Raw genomic sequence first — 15,042 nt, 5'->3', positions numbered from 1 at the left:
CCACACTTTGGATAAAGAGGTGCACAAAGGACACCCGAAGGTGATTCACGCGGTCAGAGCCGCTATACAGACCCCAACGGGCGTCACTTTGTAGAGTAGGAAATTACAGACCCGGGGCACCAGGTGTCAGAGGGGTACGCGAGGGCTGGCTCCTGCGCAAGCAGACTCCACGGCGCGGCTCCTGGCACTGCGGAGGCGCGCCGAAGGGTCGGCGAGACGACAGGCCGCCCCCTGGCGGTCTATGTACACACCGCACACAAGTGGGAAATAAAGTCGCGTAGGAACGAAGAACGTTCCCGCAACCGGGGACTCTGTAAGGGAATAAACCATGCAATGAATCCCCCAACGATCGTACACAATACAATCAGTCACATTGAAAAAGGAAAAAATAGGGAAAGCACTTATCTGGCTGCGGGAGCAGCGAAGAAAGAGGAGGAAGATGATGAGAAGTCCGGTTATATAGTGATGATGGACAGAGTAGAAGGACTATGGACTATTGTTATGCAAAGAGACTCTTGGGAGTTGTTGTTTGATTTGTTGAACATTACGTCAATGCTTTATGTTTAAAGCATTTTTTGTTCTTATTATATCTTTTCCTAAGCTGCTGTGGAGTCTTTATGTTAATAAAGCGAAGGAAGATATAGCATAATCTGAAGCCTCTGGTCCTGACATAGAATCTTCGGCCTTTTCCAATTATTGTGGCGATTTCGGGTCACTACATTAACGATGAGGTAATACAGTGTTGCAAACACAAGGAGATGATGGACCGAGCACTGAAACGTTTAAGAACCTCACCCCCTGTCACAGATCTGGTTGGAATCCATCATCGTTCTTTAGCTAACTTCGAAAACCCAAGTTCAGACACAGCTATATGCAAATCAATCTTGACCCTGTGCCTCATGGGAAAAGTCCAGCCCGAACTGCCAAGCCATGTCTTCTCTAGACCGGAAACAAGCAGTAATACAGTGTTGCACCATCACCTCATATCGACAATACATTCCTAAGCACACTGCATCCTGCCCCATTGCCTCATCGTCTGAAGATGACAAACCCACTGTCATTGTGAACCGAGCTCCTCTAAGCCTACACCTGATCAGTGTATGTAGTGTCAGCATCCACAACCATCACCGCTCCAAAACTATTGTCTCTGGAAGTGCCTGAACCATTTAGTCTTGCTGACACGAACAACCTCTGACCTGGGTGATGTCGCAATGTAAAGGACAACTACATGGTTGTTTTTGGCATCGAGAATGAGAAGTGCCTTTTGATGCATTTTGTGGGTCAAACATTATCTACTAATATGAGAAAGCTGGAATATCGTCATACCACAGCCTGAAAAGAGTATGATGAAATATTTTCTACCAAAGAGAAACACGGACTATGACAAATATCTGTTCCACTCAGCCAGGCAGATATCTGGTAATACAACGGACTCTAGTCATGAGATTTAAAAGAACATGCATCACATTGTGACTTTGAAAAATAGAACCGTGAAGAAACCCTTAGATCAAAAATCATCGCTTGCTGCAAATCAGCTGTTATCAGACAAAAGCTACTACAAAAACACAGGAAACAAGAGAACATCCTAGTCCTAGCCAGATCATCGTGCACGTATGAATACCTGGCTGAAGTCTGAACTGGATAACTTTGTATTCATGCTTGTACTGCGCATGTTTTAATGGGTACTATAATGCCTCCGAAAAAAGCTTTGGAATTGATTGATTGATTGAATACCTGGCTGAAGTTTCCGTCTCAATGCTAGCATTGTGCCCAGACTTTCTATTAGCTCCCTGCTCTTTTCTGGGAGTATCAAACTACTGCTGAAGGTACATAACTGATTTTGCATCAGTGAGTGCACCTTTGCAAATTCTCACAATGTAGGGTCCAACTTCAAAGGGTGCAGGAAATGAAAGACAGCACTTTAAAACCTTTTCCTGAATATCGCTGAAGCTGACAGCAGACGGAATTGGTGATTCATGCCAGCCCATGGGTATGAGAGCCATTCTGTCACAAAGGGACGCTAATGCTAAAGCCCCAGATGAGCAACTGCCTGCGCTAGCCTGAGCCTCACAAAGCATACTGATAAACAGAAAGGGAATACCTTGTTGGGGTGTGGGCCTGGAGACATTTCTATCTATTTCTGTATAGCGCGTCATTCACTGTAATATCACACCTTCAGACTTTACTCAAGATATTTGACAATTCCAAGCCAAATTTACACCTAGAATAGAGAGATGTGGCCTCTACCTGCAATACTATAAATTCAAGATACTTCGTCCACCAAGCAAAGACAACTAACTTTGTCTCACGATTTCTCTTCGAAACATACGACACAAATTCACCTGCCACTGAAGTATACCTCAAATACACTGTCAACCAGCCAAGACCACATGAACTAAAGAAGCAGGATCTATTCCAAGTCTCACTACAGGATCCTAACCAGTGTGCTGTGGTAGACTTTATCAAAACAGAGATGGACGGATTTAGAATATGCTTACAAATTACACTGACAGAGTAAAATTAAACATCTCAAAATGTTCAAAATTAGCTTGCTTATGATCCCAATGGGTTGTACACAGAACTCTTTTAGCAAAGTAATCCCTCATCCATTGCAAAATCAAGGGATGAACCTCACACATGAATGACATTGAGGCATGGCGGCTATCAAAAGACTGCCACGACAAAATGTATGGATTCCTTTCTAAAATAAGCAAGTGCATGAGAAAATAAATGAATACCAAGTATCAATGTTTGAGCAGAGGCCATTCCCCAGAGCCCCCCCCCCTCCCGCCCGCTCAAATGTTGCAAATCCCCACACAAGTGTGGAGTGAAGTTACAGGCCACTCCTTTGGGCCCATTGGGATAGGACAATACATGCTGGTACTCACTTATTAAAACTCATGATTCTCAGAGGTCATGGCTGTGTCTAGTACTGCATATGATTTAACCATAGCCCTTACCACATTCTTCTCCACATTTGGTATCCCAACATTGGTAAAGTCAGATAATGATCCCCATTTTCTGAAGGAGAATTCAAAGAGTTTGCTGTTTCACTGAGCTTCAAGCATAGGAAAATAACACCACTATAGCCTCAAGCTAGTGGCATATTGAACGTTTCATGGTTGTCCTCAACAAAATTCTTCAGGTTGCTAAAGACACCAATAGCTCCATCTTCGAAAACACCAAGTCAAACATTTCATAATTATGGAGACATTCCTCATATCACAACATGGGAGTTTTCTGCGAAACTCATGTTTGAAAGGGAGATCCACAAAAACCATTCCACATATCGCTGAAGAGCTTGACACTGTGATAATCCATGAAGTTCGGGTCCAATATGCTACTGCATAGAAGATACAAATGTGACTGAAGGCTCACTCTTCACAGCTATATCAAGGAAGCATAGTGTTTGTCAAGTCTCGAGGAAACTGCAAAGATGACTCAAACTATGATCCTCAACCATATGTAGTTACAGATATGAAAGGATCCATGATCATAGCTTGGTGAGATCTATTTCAGCCACACCACTCGGCGCCTCTGGACGGACCATCACTGCGTACACTTCACTTTCAACACGGCCGCCTTTCCCAAACCCACTCTTCCTCCTCCACAAAGGAACTGGAGCAAGGTCACAGAGGAGCTCCTCAACTTCACCCTCAACCGTGTCCCACCTGCCTCGACCGACGCCAACTCTGCAGTCAAGGAGCTACACAACTGGATCACCAACTGCGCAGACAAGCTCGCACCCCTCAGCACTACCAACACAGCGCCCCCTGAATGCCACTTGGTTCACCACCGACCTCCGAGATGCCAGACGCTCCTGCAGACGTCTCGTTAAACGATGGAGAAACAGCAAAACAACGGAAGGCCTGACCACCTACAAGAACGCCATGACAGACTACACCAACTCATGAGATCCACAAAGAAGACCTTCATCTGGAACAAAATCCTCACCAACTCCAGCAACTCTAAGGAACTCTTCAACACCATCCAACGAATCACCAAGCCCCAAACAGTAGCCAAAGATGTCATCCCTCCCAAGACCTCTACAACAAGCACAGCTCCTACTTACACCTGAAAATCAAAGCCCTCTACAACAACTTCAGCAAGCAGACTACAGAAACCACCCTCCCCTCCCGCAACGACAGCTGGCCCACCATCACTGCCTGGACCCGGGTCACCACCGAAGATACCACCGCTTACATGAAGAACACCCACTCTGGAGCCCCCCATGACCCCTGCCCTCCGCACATCTTCCACAGAGCCATCACCGCCATTGCGCCCCAGCTACGATGCACCATCAACGCCACCTTCGAATTCAGCACCTTCCCAGACGCCTGAAAAATGCACAGAAGTTAAGACCCTCCTCAAGAAACCCTCGGCAGACCCGAAGGCGACCCCTCCCAATCCGGATTCCACAGCAACCATTGCACAGAGACCGCCATCCACGCCGTCACTGACAACATCCGCACACTCCTCGACCAAAGCCACACCACAGCCCTCATCCTACTCGACCTCTCCGCAGCTTTTAACACCGTCTCCCACCTTACCATCGCAGCCAGACTCCACGACGCCGGTATACAGGAAACTGCCCTCGACTGGATCCGCTCCTTCTTCGCCGGCAGAACCCAAAGGATTAGACTCCCACCTTTCCTCTCCGAACCCACAGAGATCAACTGCGGTGTAGCACAAGGATCATCGCTCAGTCCCACGCTCTTCAACTTCTACATGGCCCCCTTCGCCATCGTCAGATAGCACAGACTCAGCATTGAATCCTACGCCAACGACACCCAGCTCATCCTCTCCCTCACAAAGGACCCCAAACCCACCAGGCTCAGCTTCCAAGAAGGAATGAAAGACGTTGCAGCTTGGATGAGAGGCAGCTGTCTGAAACTCAACTTGGAGAAGACAGAAGTCCTAGTCCTTGGACCCTCCCCCTCCGTGTGGGACAACTCCTGGTGGCCCTCCGCACCAGGCACCCCCCAACCACCACGGGCCATGCCAAAAACCTCAGCATCAAACTCGACTCTACCCTCACCATGACCTGACAAATTAATGCCGTTGCCTCCACCTGCTTCAACACCCTCATCGTCCTCCGCAACACCTTCAAGTGGCTTTCCCCCCCCTCGAAGCCCGAAAGACCGTCACCCATGCACTCATAACAAGCAGACTGGACTACGGAAACGCCCTCTACACGGGAATCAACAAATCCCTGTTACACAAACTCCAGACCATCCAGAACACCGTGGCCAGACTTGTCCCCGGCATCAAACAACATGAGCACATCACCCAAAAACAGCGAGACCTCCACTGGCTCCCCATCGAAAAGAGAGTAACCTTCAAACTGCTCACCCACGCCAGCAAATCCCTCTACAACATCGGACCCAAATACCTCAACAAAAGAGTCTACTTCCACGTACCCATAGGGAACGTCTGCTCTGCCGACCTCGCCCTGGCAGAAACCCCGCTCATCCGCAGAATCAGTGGGTGAAAGGGCCTTCTCCTACATCGCAGCCAAAGCCTGGAACGAACTCCCAGTCAGCATCAGACACTCCCCTACTCTGCACACCTTCAGGAACAGCCTCAAGAACATGCTCTTCGGGTGACCGGGAGCTAGCTGCAAGCTCCCCCCCGCCCCCATTCCACCCCCCCCCCCCAGTGCCTTGAGACCCTCACCGATGAGTAGCACGCTTTAAACCCCCTGATTGACTGATTGATTGAGATTGACACACCATCATTCGGAACTCATCATACTTCTGAAAACCTATGGATGTGATATCCTCAGGCCTTGCCTGTCTTCTGGTCACGCCGCTTACCACTGTATGACTCCTGAAGATTACAGGAATAAAGTGAGAAGGAGATTAAGAATACAATCCAATGACTGTGCTGACTTCCGGCCAGTACATGCTTCTGTTCAAAAATACACAATTTAGCTAGCAAGTTATCTAGAGAGGTTGATATAATGCCCTATGATTATGTGCAGTAGGACCCTTGTGATCCTAAGTGAACTCCTTTCAAAGTTGGCGTTGGTGGAATCAGAAGAATTAGATGACAAAAAGAGCATCAAATACTTAAAGAACCTTGTAGGTGATGGAGTGAAAGAAGGGATAAAGAAAATATCACTAGTTAATGAAGTATTGTACCATGAAATCAAAGAAAAATTGAAAGCCAAGTTCAATCCAATGCCGAATAATGACAGGTAGATTGTTAACCAGGCAAGACAGCAAGTTGGTGAAACGATGAATGAAGACTTGATACCCTCAGCAAACACTGCAACTTCAGTGAATTCAATGACGAAGAAGCCATGCATCTCCAAGTCATCGATGGGTGCCTCTCTAATTCGTTCCAACGACGCATGCTGAGAGAGACACTCAGTCTACTAAAGGTACTCATGGCTGCGAGAGCGGAGGATCTTGCAGATCAACAAGCTGCTGATATGGAAGATGGAACAACCCAGAACGAATCAGCGTTAATCATGAAAAGTAAACAGAAACACAAAGTAGAAGCTCATAAGACGATGTCTCAGAAGAAAAAGAAATTGTGTTTCCGAAGTGGATTCTCGTTCCCACATGAAGGTAAATGTCCCGCCATTGAACAGATATGCAAAGGTGTGGAACAGAAAACCATTTCATAACGGTCTGCAAAGCAAAAGAAAAACTAAATGCATCATGAAGAGAAGAGAAAATGGGCACCAGAAAGTTCCAGAAGCAATTTAGCCAAGCCCACAAGGCCAAACGGCAGCATCAATTGAGGCAAGTAGAGAGTAAGAGAAGTCAATCGTCATCAGATTCATCTTGCAAATGCTCTTCAGCACCAACATCGAGCGACAGTGAAGAAGATGGTTATGTCAACCACAGAAAGACATACACATGTACGATTGGCTGCTTGCAAAGAAGAACCTAAGTCAAACAGATCTCGCAACCTGAAGCGACCAAACTCCTCTGGCCTTTGCCTCAAGATAATGCTAAAGGTAAATGACTGCCCTCAGGGATGTGGAATTCCTATATCCTGATGCCCAGGACATATTGTTTGGGGTCAAGGGCAACATGTTTTCATGTGTGTTTTGTCCTTGGGACAAGTAGGCCCAACCCCCTGCAGCACAAACCCTTTGGCTGCCAGTTTGCAGTACCACATTATGGATCAGGGAAGAGAACTGTCTGCAGTAAAGGTAATATTTTTGCCCATATGCTAATACTGTTCAAACTTGTATTTATGGTTCATTAATTGAAAGCCTTTATTATTAGGGTGAGCGCTCTAAGTAAATGCTGTAAGCTCCGACTGTACTACTGACAGTGGTCCCAGTATAAAAATGTGTACACACGTTTTCAAAGTTCAAAGATTAACAATATCAGGCTATGTATAATGCTCCCAGAATGCTCTCTGATTTGATGCAAATATTTGCAGAAAGATTGAAAGCAAGATTGATGATTCTTTGCTTTCACAATAAAATGGTCATGAAAAAATGAAAGCAGGAAAAAGAACATTTAGCTAAACTACTGTAAAATTTCGGGTACTATTCCTTTGCAGCATTATTTAGTAACGTGTTGATGCATGCTAGTATTTCTCAAAAAGATTCATAAAGGAAAATCAGTGTAACCAGTTTCAATAAGATTATGGGGAGCAAAAATAAACACGCATTGGTAAAGCCAGTAGGCCTGAAATTGGTGGTTAACTTTTTAGTTTTGTCAATGTGTGACTTGTTTTGGCATGGTTTTTGTAAAACCTATTGGTGTGGGAGCTGCCGGGCCCTCACCATTATAACAAATATTGGCAAAAGTAAAAATAGTGTTTTGGTCTCAAAAAGCACACACTGCCACAATAGTTACTGGCACTGAACAAAACTACTTTGTGTGCTGATATGCTCATTGTGAAAGAGCAGAAAAGCCAGCATATACAGGGGGGAGAGAGAGAGAAAGACAGAATTTTACTAAACACAAAATGTCACGTTCAATACCAGACCAAATTAGGGACCCAGTTATTAAAGAAAGTCTCAAAAGTGCACCCATGGTATATGTCCCTGCATTAAGTGCAGCTGTACCGCTTTCATGAATTCCCAATAATTTACAGAAGTAGGACAAGAAATAGTACTTCTTGAAAATATTTGTGAACTGCATTTTAGCATGACCATATCTGCATGTGTCGATTTGCTCATGCGAAAATCTGAGCGTTTGCAAGTTCACTTTCCCTCCAACCACTTTTTTCCCAACTCTGGAAGAAGGTTTACGTCTGTCATTGTCAGGAGTAAATTTACAACATTTCTCAGTATGGGAAAAGATTAGAGAAGAGTTGTTGAAAACCCTTAAAACATGCAAGTTAGTAGGTTTGCACAGACTCAAAAGGGCATTCTAACCCTGAAACTACTGCTTACCACTACCTTCAGCCCAAGTATGTAGATCTGCAGAAATGTGGCAACATAAGGGGATTGCAAGTATTCAAACACTACTATGGTATGAGCCCTGGCATAGAGAGGCTATATCAGAGCTCTTATATAATGAGACTGCTGCCATAATGTGTTGCTGCACTACATGGCACCCATGAGGCAAGTGGATTTTGTTACAGGACAAGTAGATTTATGATTCAACCTCCCCCATGGACAAGTAGATATTTTATTAAATTCCACACCTCTGTGCCCTACAACTGTCATTATAGACAGCCGTGCATCGATCAATATCATGCTGGCAGAAAAATACAACTAACAGTCTTCTATACCATTTTAACGCCATCGAAGACGAAGGTGTATACTTGGGCTGCTTAAAAGCCATTGCATAGTAAAGGGTCGTACGTAGCGCCCATGAGGCATAAGAAAATGACAGTTCAAGCACCAATTCCTGTTCTCCAAGATACTTTGTTGAGTGCATGTTTACTCTGTTTCAGCACTGCTCCAAAATATGGGAGTTTTGAATTGAGAATTATTAAGGGAAAAGCTATGCGAGATGAAGCCACCACCTAGACCTATACAATATGAAGCTTTAAGTGTGTGGGAAAAGGCCGCAAGAGTGAAAAATACCAGAAAAGGACAAAGAGAACAATGCGTAAATATGCAGATGCTCGAAGGGATGAGAAACGGCATAGATGGAGGAGAGCCATGGTTAAAAGCACTAGATTATATCCAACAATTTCCAAAGAGGCGCAAGACTGACGCTCTATTTAATGCTGAACCACTGAGAGTTGTGACAAGAGAGTTGTGACAAGAAAAGGACATACGGTGACCGCTCAACGTCCCGGAAAGTCCATTACGAGAGACTTGTCACATTTCAAGCATCTGCCTCCAAGTTCGTCAACTCCAGACCTTATTAGTGCGACAAGTCCACCCGAGTGCCCAAGTCAAGCATCTGAGTCTACATCTACAATGCCAGTCCAACCCCTTCACCTCGTACATCTTGATCCGGAAGATTGGTACAAGTACCTCGATGACTCATTTAGGAACTCTAACTCTAATGAGTATACGTTGACGGTATTTTGTATTCACCAAAAGGGGAGATGTAGTGTTGTATGATTATGTGGAGTAGGATCAGGGTTTTAAGTGGAATGAAAAAACTGGGGGGGTCTCTCAACGGTGCGTTAGCATAGTGTGCCGCCCGCCTTGTATTTTGCTGCTTCGGTCATTGCATGGAGATATATGATACAACAAGTAATATCATACCTACAATAAGTCAGAACTATTGGCTTTGTTAATGGTTGTTAGTTGCATAAGATAAATAAGTAGCAACTATGGCTTGTATATAATATTGAAAAAGCTTACACTTAAAGCCCTGGTGACCCCAAAACGATGTTGCTGCCCCTTAGTTTCAAAAAGAGAAGGGAAATCTGGAGACAAAATTACTCTTTAAAATATTTCCCTTCCCCTACAACGCTCACCTGGCATGACGTCATGCCGTAACTTCTCTAGTGAGAAGTGAGCTGTGTGAGCATGCGCACATTGATGTGCCTACTGTCACTGCAGAAAAAAAACAGACCACCTGTGTCAGGGCACAAAACAGAGCCAGATAGAGACCCGTTTCGAGGCCCCCTTTAAAAAACTGGTGGTGCTCAGCAGCGGTGAGACCCAGCCCACTTAAAGCCTTGATTAGGACCCTTGTGGTCCTACGTGGACTCCTTACAAAGTTAAGTAATCAGTTGTGAGGTATTAGAGGTGTCTCTGGGTGTGGTCAATAAAGTCTATGAGGCAGTGCGTTCAGTTAACAGCTCCATGATGAAGAATAAAAGCGTGTATTACAGAGGTCCGTGTTTGGCATAGTCATTTGCGTACTCCAGAGCTGGGGTGGATGCTACATTGGACTTTGTCTTTGGTTTGTTTTTCAGAAAAATAAACTGATGAAACACCAGGGTACCCATATAAGAGGTACAGGGCAAAAGGTGAAGTGTGGATTGGGCTGTCATTAGCTTTCTATACCCCTGAGCTTTGAAGTGGAGAAGTTAAGTGTGGGGTACAGACATGCCCCGTTAACATTATCAATGCACTGAGGTAGTGAAAGAGTCACAGGAGCACTATATTAAAACCTCACCAAAGATAAAGTAAAGGATGAAATGATTACCTCACATTGGAGAATCATAAGTCTGCTGTTAAAATATTTGGGCAACTCGTAAAAATGGGCTTCGATGTCCTAAGGCACCATGGACAATCTACTAATTCTCAAAGCAAGCGCTCCATGCACACGCCATCACCAACCTTATCCGAGTCCTGTTGGAACATTTTCCTACTGGTGGCACTTTCCAGCTGTTTCTTAGGCGGGTCGAACAGTTCATGAAACCAGGGACAAAACACCTCGAAACTAGCTACCAGCAGTGACAGGAAGTGGTTGAGGCATGGTACATTGGGGACTGGGCATGCGCACGATGCGAAACACCAATCATGCCACACGCAGGTGCAAGATGCGGTTCACTCACACTTGCACGCTCGAGACCCTCCCTGTCTGCGCAAGCGTAGCAAAGAGGACACGGCTACCTCGAATACGCGTGGTAGAGAGAATAACTGTTTAGACGCCGCTCAAATTAAATTCATAGAGTGGACAAGTATGTGTGTGTTCAGCATGGAATTTACGTGGGGAATGTTAATGAGTGGGTCAATGCCTGTTATCGGAATATGGTATTTTCACCTCTGTTTGCTTTGATCTACATTACCTCTATGACTGAGCAAGCTTCGTTGAATAGTGTCCACACTCTGGCCACTTACTGCAGTACTATATTTCTACTTTTATTGTTTACTCTTTTGTAACTTGCAAACGTCACTTTCCCTCTCGAAATGTATCGTTTACTACCTCTTGTATTTTGTTTGCTTTAGATACATTCACAATTGCCACCATTGCCTCATGTAACGTAACGTTTGTTCTTGTGTTTTGAGTATCTGCCATTTAGTGCAGTATTATACCTCTGTACTTTGTACACTTTTGTAACATACACACGTCACTTTTTTTCCTCTTGTAACGTATCGTTTGCTACCTCTTGTATTTTGTTTGCTCTTGATACATGCACAATTGTCACTATTGCCATATGTAAAGTAACGTTTGCTCTTGTAACATGCTGACTTGTAATGTTTCCTCATGTTTCACTACTGTTCCTATTGTGAAGCGCTCTGACACCTTCGGGTAAAGTCCGCGCTATAAAAAACGCATCACATAAAAATAAAATTAAAAAACTTTGCGTCTGTTCAAGGAGAGAGCCCATGTCCCTCAGTCCTGTTTTTGATTGGAATATTTTGTGCTTTCTGCGCATGGTTTGCAGATTAGTGTGTACTCTCTGAGCATGCTGTGTCGCCTCCTTGCCCGCCTCAGCATGCTTGCTTGCGGAAGCCTTTTGCCTTGAATCTGACGGTACTGCGAAAAGTTTGGTCATTTTCACCCAAGTGCAGATGTCCTCTGTTTGTTTATGTGGTACTGGTTCTGTTTGTGTTCGGACCCCTCCTTACTGTTTCCTGGAAAGCGACGTTGAGAACTCCACATTCTCAATTGGAAAACACAGTTGCCAACTGTTCCCCCCCCCCCCCCCCCCCCCCCCCAAAAGATTTATATCAGGTGGGTAAGTATTGGGAGATTGCTTTATCTGATGGCGTATGTTAGCTCCTTTGTTGGGTGTTGTTTTTTTTAAAGCTCCAACAGAGACCACGCTGTTGAGAGAGCCCGTGATATTTACTTTGCATTCGAAGTGTATACATGCAGGTGTGTTCTTAGGGTTGGATTTGTATGCTAGTTTACTTACTCTTGTTATTTTAATACAATAACTGATACATAGGTTACGTGTTTAACATTCTGTGGCTTCGTGTCCCATTTGCTGTATTTCTGGAAGAGTGGCAAAGGCTCCAAAATGAGATCTGCGTGGATGTTAGCAGAAATGTGATAACTTTTTTCTTGTCATTAAGAGAAAGAAGGCTAGTCCTAAACATCTTGTATTGCAGCAGAGTGCGAGAGTTCAAGTTAGTTCATGTGTAAGAAAATTAGCAATTTTTCTTAAAGATGTGTGAATAAAGTATATTGGAACAAAAATGAGCTTCTGATAAAACTTGGATCATTAATTAGTTCGAGAACTGTGAATGCTGAATTAAAAAAAATGCATAACATTATAAACGAGAATTTTCGAATGTAACTATTGGAAACTTGGGGGCAGATTTATGATAACTGGCGCATCCCCAGGGATGCGCCAGTTATTTTGCGCATCCCCAGGGATGCCCCAGTTATTTTGCGCCGCTGCTCCGCCACCCATGGTGCGCCGCATTTACAATGTGGCGCACCATGGGGCAAAAACGGCACAGATGCGTGACGCATCTGTGCCGTAAAGGTGGCGCATTGCTGGAGTTGCGTCGCAAGCGCGACGCAGCTCCAGCAAGGCTCGGGGGTGCCCTATCTGTCCAATGCTGCGTCAAGCCTTACGCCTGCTTCAAGCAGGCGCAGGGTTTTGACGCAGCATTGGCCTGAAAGTGACTGAGTGAAATCTTATAGATTTCACTTAGTCACTTTTGCGAGGCGCACCTGCCCCGGAACGCCCACCCTGCGCCGGAACGCCCACAAGTGGCGCAGGGCTTTACAACGTGACGCATCTGCCTAGATGCGTCACGTTGTAAATGGGTCGTAGGGATGCGCCACGTTTACGCCGCAGATGCGTGACGCAAACGTGGCGCATTACCAACATAAATCTGCCCCAGAGATTTTCCAGTTGCAATCTAGGCCAGGGTCTCCTCATTTTTTTTCTAAACACACCCCGTTTTTTCTTTAAGGAAAACGGAATGTGTTTAAAAAATAATTGCTTTATTTAAAAGCAATTACAGACCTGGTGAATCTGAACGAATGAATACATTTTTTTGTCAATAAATTGATACAATTAATTAAAGTAAAAGGATAAAATCAGATAAGAGCATATGAGCAGCAATCCCAGAATAGAATACAAATCTAGCAAAAGAAGTAAAATTAATTAATATAGTTTAAAATAACAGTCCTGCGGCAATGACAGTAGTCAGAGTATTCAAGTGCTTTTCTGCCTGATGGCAGTGAAACCGTGTTAAAAAATTTCTCGAAGCGTGCCAAATACATGGGGACAATGGTAGTCATGCAAAATTCCAGCGCATCATGCTGCTGGAGACCCCATTCAGTCTAAACATTGGTTTTAATAAGGCGTGGATTGCAATTAAATACCCTGGGCAACAACATAGCAGTTGAATCATGGACTCTCTTCTAAACTAGCAGAATCTACAAAGTCTGCTGCTGGATGTTGCTTCCCACTCTGGTCAAAACTCGTTGATTGAAAGGCCATGAGCTGTGCTTTAAGGATACTGTGCCCGGTCTCCTTGCTTAGTGCTGACTAAATCCGGTTGTGATCTCCTTTCCCCATATGATTTTGTAATTGGGGCTTCATTTGTGATGGTATGTACAGTTGCTAAGTCAAACCTCCTCTGAACGTGTGCAACCGGTTTCCTCAAGATTGCCTTTATATTCGGGCAAGGAACAATAGGGGCCATGGGCGTAACTGCAATAACATCTAAATCCAGAAGCCTTTCTAAAATATAAAGACCATGGGTTGGTTGAAAGTAGTAGAAATCACTTGAAATGCTGTTTTAAGGTATCTGGTTTGTCTTGTTGTATAACGTAGTGGTGCTTAAGGAAGGTGGCCTTATATTTAAGATCCTGCCCATTCAGGCCAAATTCTAGTAGAGGTAACGAGTGGCAAGTGCATTTTGGAAGGTGGAACAACCTCCCAAAGGCATTGCACTGAGACTTATCCAGTATTGGAGCGAAAACCCCTGGATAAGCATGTTGGCCATAAGAAAGGTTTGGTAACACCTTTGCCTGCGTGACTTGTGATGGTATATTGTGCATGAGGCAAATGTGACTGCTGGGCCTGATGTGTTTAAGATGGACACCTGGTTTGCCTGTATCCATAAACCAGATTCCAAGATAATTATACTTGGATGTTTGGGAAATTGATTGATTGCCCAGCCCCTCCCTATCTTAGATTTCTCTTCTTGTTATGGCTGCCAAAAGTCATCACTTTAGTTTTTTCCGAATTAGCCACCCACTTGTTAGCAGTATAAGCTCATTAAGAGCACGCTGCAGGCCCACTCTTGTGTGATACAGAATGGGCAAATCATCAACGTATTGGATAATTGAAAGCCTGACCAGGATGATCTTTGGTGGAATTGTGTTTGCCTCCGCCATAGAGTACCCTGTGTCTGCTGTGTAAAGGTTAAACAACATAGGGACTAGAACATACCCTTACTTTAGGCTCTGTGTAGTCGAAATTTGTTTGGTGGCTGAGTTATCTGTGCCAGTCTTAACATGGACCCATGCGTCTGAGAACAGTGGGATGATTCCAGATATGCCCCATTCTGCTAACTTTTCCCGGAGGTTATTGTGGTCAGCACAGTTCAAAGCTGCGGAATAGTCCACAAAACACACAAATAGAGGTGGCCGAGACACAAGGGAAGCGCTGTAGGCCAAATATGACAAGGCAACAATATTGTCGATGGTGGAGGAATGTAGTGTAAATCCAGTTTAATAAAGCAGTATAATAATTGCTTCAGCCACCCATGCCTCAAGTTCTTGGAGTAAGATGTTT

General features: G+C 44.6%; 1 protein-coding gene across 1 annotated transcript in view; it reads right to left on the bottom strand.

Annotated features, from left to right (window-relative positions):
- The window catches only part of LOC147750562 (uncharacterized), a 245,567-nt gene that overhangs the window by 113,065 nt on the left and 117,460 nt on the right, over positions 1 to 15,042 (bottom strand). Inside the window, exon 9 of the mRNA XM_086929621.1 lies at positions 10,670 to 10,821. Coding sequence (XP_086785747.1) covers positions 10,670 to 10,821 — 152 coding nt within the window. The remainder of the gene's footprint in view (positions 1 to 10,669; positions 10,822 to 15,042) is intronic.

Source organism: Lissotriton vulgaris, chromosome 1_1, assembly GCF_964263255.1.
Source record: "Lissotriton vulgaris chromosome 1_1, aLisVul1.2, whole genome shotgun sequence".
NCBI classification, from domain to species: Eukaryota; Metazoa; Chordata; class Amphibia; order Caudata; family Salamandridae; genus Lissotriton; species Lissotriton vulgaris.
Note: the sequence above shows the minus strand (reverse complement) of the source record. Positions and strands in the feature narration are given on the sequence as shown.